Consider the following 11,308-nt stretch of genomic DNA (forward strand, 5'->3'; position numbering starts at 1 on the left):
GAAGGGATTAGCTCACCTCTCCTTAGCAGCAGCCAAGTAATGATGTGTGTAATTGAATCTGATTACATTGATGAGGAGTTGAACGTTAATCCCAGAGGGAAGGGATTCCTGTCTATTTTGGTTCTGTTCATTTGATAGAAACAGGCAGCAGCACACTTGTCCCCACATTTTGCCTAGACTGCACACAGTGCACAATCAGTCAGTGAGATGACGCAAGCGCTCCCTGTGAAGAGGGTGACAGTCTGTATACGTTCCAGCATATAAAATAACCTAACATAACATCACTGTCGAGCGGAAACCTCGTATCCAAGTTTCAAATTTGTGTGTTTTTCGTAAAGTAAAGCCCAGTTTCATCATAAAGACTGTCGCATGAGACTAGTGAAAATAGCAGATCTACAAGCACACGTGTGCTTGTAGATCGACTATTTCCACTATGTTAAATCATTTTTAAAATGATAAATACAAAACGAAAAGGTTTTCACCTGACAACAACGATAAGATACGATAACAAAAAGATAAGTAATTTTTGATCATCGTTGGGAAATTCAGATAGCAATAACAGCAGGTAGTTAAGAGTAGAACGATACAAGGCTAGAGTCTGACAATAGACATCTGCTTTGGGCCTGACTGAGTTAATGTATCTATGTGATCTATCAATTAGTATAAATGTAGCCTACATTGTATCACCAGTAAGTATATGCATGAATATGCAGTACATCTACTGTATCTGAATATACTGTATGGATCATGGTTATATGTACATGAAATGTTCTAGAAAATTGTAGCAAAGTGTGGCGAGGCTACAGAAAGCTGTAAGCTACTATAAATGCTATACACAGTCTACCTGCTCACCTTGCACGATTTTAGTGCTCATGCGGGGAGCTACGATCAAAGGATTTGCTGAATATGTGCAAAACGTAAATGAAGAAAGGATTTAAGACATGCAGTATATGCTCTGGTACCTATATGCACTAGGCAGTGCTCACATCACATCAATGCCCTTCAACCCTGTTATCCCTCTCTATCATGTTAGCCTGGCTTGCCATAGTGGATTAGTAACTATGAGGGTAATGGGTAGGCAGAGTGGAGAGATAGGACTTAATGCTATACATCTTTCAAGTTCCAAATGTCTATGCTCGTCCTTCCACATGACTCAATCATTCTAACATATCCCCGTTAACCACCCTATTGCATGCTCTCTTTTCATGCTGCATCATCCAATTTCCTTCAACTAATTGCCACTGGGCTACTAAAGAAAGGCACGTTGGCTAAAACACAGCCCACATGACCTTAATGTCAAAACACCAGAGGACATTTGTTCAAACATTAATTACTTTTTTTTCATAACCATGTCATATTAACTGGGTGCGGTTTTGAGAAAATGGGATTCCTTATTCCATTTAGTTCCAGGAATAGACGTGGATATGTTAAATTAATTTTTAAACCAAAATGCAAATTATTTCACAGCAGAACAGACACTCTGGTGTCTATGAAATGTGGAAAATCTATGGGATTGTCTTTTTCTATATGCATAAATGTGTGTGTGTGTGTGTGTGTGTGTGTGTGTGTGTGTGTGTGTGTGTGTGTGTGTGTGTGTGTGTGTGTGTGTGTGTGTGTGTGTGTGTGTGTGTGCGCGCGTGTGCGTGTGCGTGCGCGTGTACATTTATAAAGCACTGACGCATCTATGATCTTGATCCCATACAGTTTTTTGTCATGAAAAGACCCACTCGCATGCTGAGGATGATCTGTTCAAGAAGTTGTTTGTGGGTTACAACAAGTGGTCAAGACCTGTGATGAACATCTCAGATGTGGTCATTGTCAAGTTTGGACTGTCCATAGCACAGCTCATTGATGTGGTGAGTATCCATAAATCCATGACTGAAATCAGAAATACTCTCAGCTGAAGCTGTCTGATGTGTAGATGGCTATAGTAAGACTCTCTCCCAAATTTACATTTGGGTTTAAATCTGCAATACTGAGACACTATCCTCTGGTATTTCATAGCATTTTGTTGTGAAAATGAATGGTGTCCGCTAGCCAGTAGAATCCTGAATCCTGAAGTCCTGAAATTTTACTTGATTCAACTGTTCAAGTTACTATATTATATTATAGTGGTGACTCAAAGGAATAGACTACATGACAACCAGGAATAGTCTGATGATCACCGGAGAGACAGCTGGAATGTAGACGGCACCCAGTCCCAGAGCAGTAAGGGTTGGCGCCCCAGCCTGTTTCTTCCGTGAGGAAGGGGCCCAACAAACCCACGGTGGAAGAGGGCCAGTCAGGCTCCTAAATTAAATGTCTGGTACTGGGAGTCTGGTGCAACGCACAGGTCCTGGACCTGGTGAGAGCAGGAATCGACCTGGTGAGACGTAGGAGGAGCTCGGCCAGGAGTCAACCCACAGAGCCTGGTCCCTTCCATGCGCCAGATTGCCTCTCCCAGTCTCGGCAGAGTAGTTCCGGAGCAGTGGAGTGTGGCCCTGTCTTTCCCTAATGGGACTGTTCGTGGGTAGCTACTGGGACGTAACGTCTGGACTTGATCACCCCGGCTGGGTCAACTGAGCGAGGGGTATGATGTTGCGAGACTCGAAACCCCTATGAGCTTGGGCTACATCACTGAGGATACGTCCCAGGTGCATCCATGCGATGTTTTTTCGTTATATATAGTTATTACTGAAGTTTCAAAAGCACAGTGTGTGAGCACAAATCCCCTTAAAAATAAAAAAGTGGGCTTTAGCGTGTGAACTTTCTCAAATCCTACATGTACTGCAAAGGTAATCGGTATAGCCGAGTAGAATTCCATTATGGTCCGACTGGTAAGAATACGTGACTGGCTTCTCCATTGTACAATAATCTAGGAGGGGATTAATTTTAATACCGCGCTCTTCCCACAGCTTGCTACTGTATACTTTTCAGAACTAAACTTTTTGTTTTAAGCACTGCTGCTCAAAACATCTTTACCTTCCCCGCTGCCAGCACTATATCCATAATGGCATCTTTACATAGAGCAGCAAAAAGAACTTGTGAAAACTAGATTATAGGCTTTCAGCTCCCTCAAAGCAGCAACTATGGCAGACGGCCTCACATCCATCAAGATATTAAAGTGATGTCGCTTGCTGACTATGTTTGGAGATGCCTTGAACGGGCTCCAAACCTCCAATATTCTCCTGGACTACACCCAGAGTTCACACCGTCTATATCACCCCTCTCTCTCTCTGTCTGTCTGTCTGTCTGTCTGTCTGTCTGTCTGTCTGTCTGTCTGTCTGTCTGTCTGTCTGTCTGTCTGTCTCTCCCCCCTCCCCCCTCTTTCTCTCTCTCTCTTTCAGGATGAAAAGAACCAAATGATGACAACTAATGTGTGGCTTAAACAGGTGGGCAGCAGAAATAGCAAAAAATGTCAACCCGTTGTTGCGTTGGAAAGCAGTGGTGCAGTGTGTGGCAAAGACAGAGTGGCTGGTTTCGATTCTGTATGTATTCACGTCAGATTAGGCATGAAGGTATGAAATCAGACAGGTGTATACTCTAGGCTAGGGAGATGGATTGCTATACAGCAGGCCCGCCATATGATTGAATGTGGTATGAATTGATAAAGACAAAGGTACATTTTTCTGTATGGGACAGTAGTTGGCAAAATCTGTGATGATCTAAATTATGATGCCACTTTTACATTAATACATTAATTTGACAAATGCTCAATTTAAGTGTCTATTCTTACAAGAGTTATTGTTTGAATCTCCTCAGGAATGGAATGATTACAAACTTCGCTGGAGACCATCTGACTATGATAACGTGACATCCATAAGAGTGCCATCAGAGCTCATTTGGGTACCAGATATCGTCCTCTACAACAAGTAAGTGAGAGCGGCAATAAGGCTTGAATCCAAAATAATTTACAATATTTTTCCCCCCTCATGTCTGTTTCAAAGGGTTTGACAATCAAGCCAAGCCCACAGTATTTTCCCTGTGCACAGAAACGTTTGCAGAAATGTAATAGAAAAAGCAGAATATGGTTTACAGCAAGGTCTACTACAGTAAAGCCTCTGAAACTGTTCAGAGCATTGAGGTAGACTGATTCTGATATGACAATACCACCATCTAGTGGACACAATAAATCAGTCTGCTGCTCTGCTGCAATGTCTAGATGACTCCTATGACAGATATATTCTATAAAATCATGCTATTATCACTATTCATACTTTCAGAAGTGAATGCTCTTTAATTGCATTTTTCTCCTCTGTACCGACATTAACCTTTTGTAATAAACTCATCCCATCCTCTGGGTTAATTTCAGAAGAGATTAGTGATTCTGGGAAGAGAGAGGTGTGCTGATGTAGTTCCACTTCAGCAAGCTTGTGTAATCACAATCTGTTAGTGAAATTAAAAAGGTGTGTGTGACAGATGTAATGATAAGGACTCATCATTATGACTTCAGCAGCCGCTATTACCACAGTTTAAGGGATGAATCACTCTGCTTCATGTGGAGAGAGAAAAAAAGATGAAAGTATGCTGTAGAGCTGATTGATTGATTACTGGAGCTGATTATTCCTGTGAAACCATAACTCCTTTTCCCTGCAGGATTCTTTCCTCTATGTGTTCGCATGGCACACAATGTGAAAACATCGAATGATGACTAAACAAAATCAATATGTGAATGACGATTTGTGAGACAACATAATATTACTATTGATTATATCATTCATTGCTTATCTACAGTACAGTTCAATGTTCCATTGTAATTTTCTTATTTTTTCTCTCTCCCCCCAGTGCTGATGGCGAATTTGCTGTCACTCACATGACAAAAGCGCACCTATTCCACACGGGTAAAATACGCTGGGTGCCTCCCGCCATCTACAAGAGCTCGTGCAGCATCGATGTCACCTTCTTCCCTTTCGACCAGCAGAACTGTAAGATGAAATTTGGCTCCTGGACATACGACAAGGCCAAGATTGACCTGGAGCCTGTTGAGAACACGGTGGACCTCAATAATTACTGGGAGAGCGGTGAATGGGCCATCATCAACGCCATTGGCACGTACAACACCAAGAAATATGACTGCTGCCATGAAATCTACCCGGACATCACCTACTTCTTCATCATAAGAAGGCTGCCCTTGTTCTACACCATAAACCTCATTATTCCATGCCTCCTCATCTCCTGCCTGACCGTCCTAGTGTTCTATCTGCCCTCGGACTGCGGCGAAAAGATCACTCTCTGCATCTCTGTGCTGCTCTCTCTCACTGTCTTCCTCCTCCTCATCACCGAGATCATCCCCTCCACGTCACTCGTCATCCCGCTCATTGGCGAGTACCTCCTGTTCACCATGATTTTTGTCACGCTCTCCATAGTCATTACTGTCTTTGTGCTCAACGTGCACCACCGGTCGCCTGGAACACACAAGATGCCCCGTTGGGTTCACTCCATATTCCTGGACCTCATCCCGCGCTGGCTATTCATGCAGCGGCCTGCGCCCGACGGACGCCGCCGCAGGCTGCTGGTTCTCCAGCAGGAGGCAGCGGCGATACGACGGCAGGACCGCGCAGTCATGTACCACAGCGGGAACTGCCTCAGCACCTCGGCCAACTGGCTACGGGACGACGGCAAGGCGGAATCCCCCAGCGTGACCCGCTGCTACGAGGACCTGGAGCTGGGAACGCTGACGTCTTATTTCTCCTTCCGTCCTCCGTCACCCAGGCCCCCTGGTTCCACGCCTCCGCCACAACAGAAGAGCGTACAAATCTCCCAGAATCGCCAAGAGGTGGCCGGAGGGCCCAACAACAGACAGCTGACGGGAAGCAGGATGAACAACAGTCCACGGGCGGTGAAAGTTGACAGCATGGTGTCGGAGTCGTCGTTACTTCTTTCACCGAGTATTATACGCGCTCTAGAGGGGGTGCAATACATCGCAGACCACCTGAGGGCAGAGGATGCTGATTTTAGTGTAAGTACATTTTAAAACGCTTCTCATAATGGATTTCCTTAACAGTAACAATGACATTGTACGTTGTTCTGCGTCTATGTAGACTACTGTACAATGTAAGTTCTGGTTGTCTCACACTGCTTTTGTCAGTCAAGGTGAGGTGAATGTAATGTGGAAAGTAAGAGTTGAATGTTAATAATAGATGTAAAAAACATATAATAAAGTAAAGCAACTTTCCAGCCCTTCAGGCCGGGGACTGCCCCATAGGTCGAACTCCCGTTGGGTCGAACAGCGTCGGCAGGTTAGATAATCACCCGCGAGTGTCGGCAGGTTAGATAATCACCCGCTTCACGGTTACTGAGGTTAGGTTTAGGGTTAGGGTTAGAGTTAGGCATAGTTTTACTGAGGTTTAGGGCTGCAAGCGAACCTTCGGGGATTCGAACGTTCGTTCGTTACGTTGGCAATCGAAGTTCGAAATTAATGGGTTCAGGTTTTTTTCTTTTTTTTTTATTCTTTTTTTTACACGAAAAATAATTATCAGAATGTGATAGGCCTATTCAGAATATCACAGTAGTAGAGATAGCCAAATACGAAATAAGTTAGGCCTACCGGTAAACACTAACAGTTAATGGTGACCGTTATAGTAGTTATAAAATGCACCAGAACAGCTTGGAGCGATCAAGGACCGTCCTCCGCTCCAATTCCGCTCCTGTTTGGGGCCGCGAACCATTACAGCGCCTCGCTGACACACGCTTGTTGACAGTAGACTGAGTAGAGTGACTGAGTGAGAGCAGCTGAGCTGGGCAGAGACAGACGTGTGTGTGTATTGGTGTGTGCTCTGAACAGCGAACACCCAGCCATCCACGCACCCAAAGATTAAACAGCCTTTCTCCTAAGCATGAGCAAAGATGGATTTCATTGCAACCCCCTAAAGGATCTATAATGCGATTTCTGGGGTTGTTACATCGAGACCAGTTTAGCCCGAACGCGACGCGCTCCGACGCAGCCAGTCACCAAGTCTAATCATCATCCGTGCAACTCCGCTATACATTGAGCCTGTTCGTCAACAAACTACGCAACATTTTCTCCGATTGGGTTGGATTTTCCAAGTGTTAGCCTAGGTGTTAATGCGGCCACGCATCCACACGTTTTCAATGGATAAAAGCGCATTTAAAACATTTCCTACAATGTTTTAGCTGGTTAAAGGTACAGTACGTTCGATGGTTCGAACGTTCGGTTTTTATTCAATTGAACGAACCATCTAAGGTTCGATGGTCCGTTCGGAAAATCCCCCCGAAGTTCGAATCCCTAAAACAGGGCTAGATTACAGCCCTACTGAGGTTAGGATTAGGGTTTGGGTTTGAGTTTGGTGGTCGAGTTTGGTGGTCGATCCAAAGGGTGTTCGAACTTCGACCTAATGACATGTTACCCTTCAGGCCATGTCCTGGAAACCATAATTAACTTTCACGTATCCCTCTCTCTCTCAAAAGGTAAAAGAAGATTGGAAGTATGTCGCCATGGTGATTGACCGCATTTTCCTGTGGATGTTCATCATTGTTTGTGGACTTGGTACTATTGGTCTCTTTCTGCCCCCATGGCTCGCTGGCATGATCTAAAGCTAGATCATGATCTAAAGCTAGATCATTAGAGAAAACGTTCTCACGAACGAAAAAAGCAACACTTGAAATGTGGTTAACTTGACTACAATTTCAGATTGTACCTGAACCCTACTCAAGACTGAGAGTCTTCTGGCTGATGGATAAAGACGATTTTATACTTGGCGTGCTGGTGTCGGCACCGATAATAGCCGAATGTGACGCATTGTAAGCTTGTAGATTGGCAATCTTTTGTACGTGACACCACCATGCAAAGAAGTACATCAAGACTGCCAGACACCAGAACGAAGAGAGGTGGTGGAAACAAACAGCAAACAGAGGAACAATTGAAAGATTTGACTTGTGAAAATACCTTTTCTTGTTTTGTTTTTTGTCCCACAACATTACCATTATTGGGAACCTGTAAAACACACAGCTGGGCCAGAACTACAGTATATATCCACAACTTTCCAACATCCCATCGTGCATTGCGCAGAAGGCGAGCAGCATTTCCGGTGTCGCAGCCGAGTGTGTGTGATCTACAAGCTCACAGCGGTTGCATCTGCGACGCGGCGTGAGCTTGTATGTCTGCTGTTAACTGGAAGTGTCCCGCAGATAATGCTACAGTAAAGTCTTGCGAAAACAGGTGGATAGTATTAGCCATTTTGGTAAGACTTTATATTAAGGTCGCATCTATAATGCGTTACAACCAAATGTATAATGCACTTAAAAGGCATTATAACACTTGTTATAAATGTTTATAATTATGCAAGCAACAATCTTTTTATTTAAGTTACCGGTATGTGCTTATAATGCATTATGTGCTTATAATGCATTATGACCATCACTTATAAAAAGTTATACATGTTATTAAAGTTGGCATACATGATTATAAACATTCATAAAAAGTGTTATAATGCCTTATAAGAATATTATAATGCATTATAAATGCCACTATGATGCATTATAGACCCGGCCTTAACTAAAGTGTTAACGCAATGTTTTTAAATAACTGAAACATCTTTAACCCTGGCCATGTTGCCATAGTGAAGAATATTTTTTGAATGATCGTGTATAATAAAGACCATAAAAATAACCTTTGGTAAGCCAGTTTATATGACTTTTGTTGAGCATTGTGAAGAGGCCGTTTAACTTGCCCTTGGGCCTTAAAAACCCTCCCTTGTTTTGACTAATCTTTTAGAATGACATCAAAGGAGCTATAGTCAACGTTTTCTTGAAAAACGGATGCTAAAATAAAAATAATGTTTCGAAAATATTTTATAAAAAAATAAGCGTCATAATATCTGTGTTTCTATTCAAAAATGACCACAAAAAGTGTAAAATAATGATAAAATAATCATTTTGGCCATTGTCAGAACGACACTTTGTTTACATTCTAGTCTATAGACTAGGATGTAAACAAAGTGTCGGCCCTACAATGAAAAAGTTGACTATAGCTCCTTTAATCATGTTCACACATAGTACCTTTGCTCCTGTGACGGAAGCCACACCTCACCCTGACAGCAGTGGTTAATGTCATATTGACTATGACTGCAAAATGAGTGCTGAGGTCTTGGGAGGTTATCCCATATTTAGACCATACCTGAATATGGGCATGAAATAAAGTTTGTTTTTTACGTATTAAATACAGAATGGTGACACATTAAAGGAACAACCTGAATAAATGAGAGGAGAAACATGAATACAGCAATTACTGTACATACTGTAGCAATTAACATCCTATATCATGCATTCTGTAATGTATAAAAATGTTACGCAGGCCCGGTTGACCTCAATTTTAGATGGTAAGAAAGAGATACATTCTAAAGTGGATTCCAGGGACTGTGGGTTCCTTTAGGGGGGTCTAAATGGACCCTTACAAGTCTAACTCTGACAGTGTACAAATGGAACCAAATATTTGGTTCCATTTGTACACTGTCAGAGTTAACACATGGGCTGCTAAGGTTTATAACATTTATAGCTGTTGCTGGTGCCACCATTGACTTACGCTTTGTTTTGACGTGCCTCGCAAGCTTCGTGCGTGTGCACGTGCGTGTCCAGAGAAGATTGAGGAGGATATTCCATTTGTTTACAAACGCTCGCGAAACTAAATCCAAACCGGGACCGACCATCGCGGTAAAGTGTCGCCGTGAAAACAATCAGATCTCTGCTTCCCAGGCGCTGTTTTCATCTCATTCTTAGATAAAGCCCTTCTTATGTTTCAAAGTAGAATCTAAAGCAATGTAAAGTGCTTCCGCAATTTCTCCCCCATTCTAACTGCCTGCAGCTGCCGGGTGACGTAATGGACTCAGGTCATTCAGAGGGCAGCTGCAGGCTCGTAGAGTTAACTCTTCGTTGCCTCGTCTGTAAACGAGATAACTTCCTTTTGGCACAGTGACATCTAGTGGCCTTAACTCGTCCCTGAACGAGTTTGGCTCCCCAAGTGTTAAGGGGAGACCTTGAAATTTGAAAGTTTGAGAAACACCGGTCTAAAGCACACATTGGGATGATTCATGATGATCCTCTTGCATTAGTGTGATATATAAGATAAAATAGACACAGACTCTCTTTTCAAAGTGTTTCGCCCCGGCTGGGTGTGGTTCTGAGGTTATAGGGCTAGGGCAAAGTGTTTGTGAGGGTTAAGGGTTAAGATTAGGGTTAGGCATAGTTAAATGCTAGGGTTTAGACATACAGTATAACTACGCCCACCTGGGCGAAACACCAAAGAAAGAGGAAGTCCCAAAATAGAAGAGCAGCACTTCCTCAGCTGACTGAGTGAGAAGGTCAATGCAGGACATTGATCAGACTGTGTCAGCAACAACAGTCTGTCGACAAGGACAGAGTGAAATGTTATAGTAGTGTTGCAAGGTATTTACCCCTCATTACAAAGAAAGACACAATACATTTGAGGGTTCAGTGGTGCAAAATCTACACGGGCACACAGAGATGTCGAAGAAAAAAAAAAGTGACCGAGGGGAATCTGGTGGCTCCATTATGCTGTTGGGGACACTTTCCTCTCATGGTTAGGGTCCACTTGTCCCCTTAGAGGGGTGATTATACATATCCTGAATGTTTTTGTTAGAATGGTATTCCTTAGAGCAGTGTTTCTCAAATGAGGGTACGTGTACCCCTAGGGTTACATAGAGGTGCTACAGGGGGTACTTTAGAGAACATGGAAAATTAAAAAAAATCTTTTACTGTTATGTTTAATGATAACACATTAACAAATGTATGTGAACGTGCTGCTCTGTATAGATTTAAACCAAACTAAGTGAGAATCTTACTGTTACCGAATAGAAAACAGGCTACTTTGTTTTATTTTCAACATATTGACATAAAAACTGGACCTTTGATGTCAGTAGCAAAGAGCCGCTATCAGCGGCTGTCTCTCGTATTCTCTAGTCAAAATACTGTTGTAGATTAAAGAGGTACTTGGATTCAGCAATCAGGAATAGGGACTACTGAAGCCCCAAAAGTTCCAGAGACTAGTACAAGCAGCTCTGGTGGCTTGTGGTGGCAAAACACCTTTCTGATAATTTTCTTCCCCCTTAGAATTGTTACCCGTCTGTATATTCTTCTAAGGATCATGGCTATGTTGGTTGGTCCATCTGTCAGTACAGTACTGGCTGGATTGCCATGTAATTGCCAGTGCATCTTCATGCTCCACACAGAATGGCCTCTACTGATTTTGGTGACCCATGTCGTCCTATCCTTGCTACACACAAGATATCTCAAACGTTTATGGGCAGATTGCCATGAAACTGGCATGAACGCATTTGTGCTCCCTGGAGGATAA

The 11,308-nt window shown here is 43.0% G+C and overlaps 1 protein-coding gene across 1 annotated transcript; it reads left to right on the top strand.

Moving 5' to 3' along the window:
• Window positions 1–1,742: 1,742 nt before the first annotated feature.
• On the top strand, window positions 1,743–7,533 carry chrna2b (cholinergic receptor, nicotinic, alpha 2b (neuronal); the record flags this gene model as incomplete). The annotated part of the gene is made up of 5 exons (XM_080744575.1): window positions 1,743–1,811; window positions 3,327–3,371; window positions 3,742–3,851; window positions 4,765–5,938; window positions 7,408–7,533. The coding sequence occupies exons 1-5, from the start codon at window positions 1,794–1,796 to the stop codon at window positions 7,531–7,533; spliced, it is 1,473 nt and encodes a 490-aa protein (XP_080600701.1). The 5' UTR covers window positions 1,743–1,793.
• Between the last annotated feature and the right edge of the window lie 3,775 nt (window positions 7,534–11,308).

This window comes from Nannobrachium achirus (genome assembly GCF_963921795.1).
Source record: "Nannobrachium achirus genome assembly, chromosome: 16".
NCBI lineage: Eukaryota > Metazoa > Chordata > Actinopteri > Myctophiformes > Myctophidae > Nannobrachium > Nannobrachium achirus.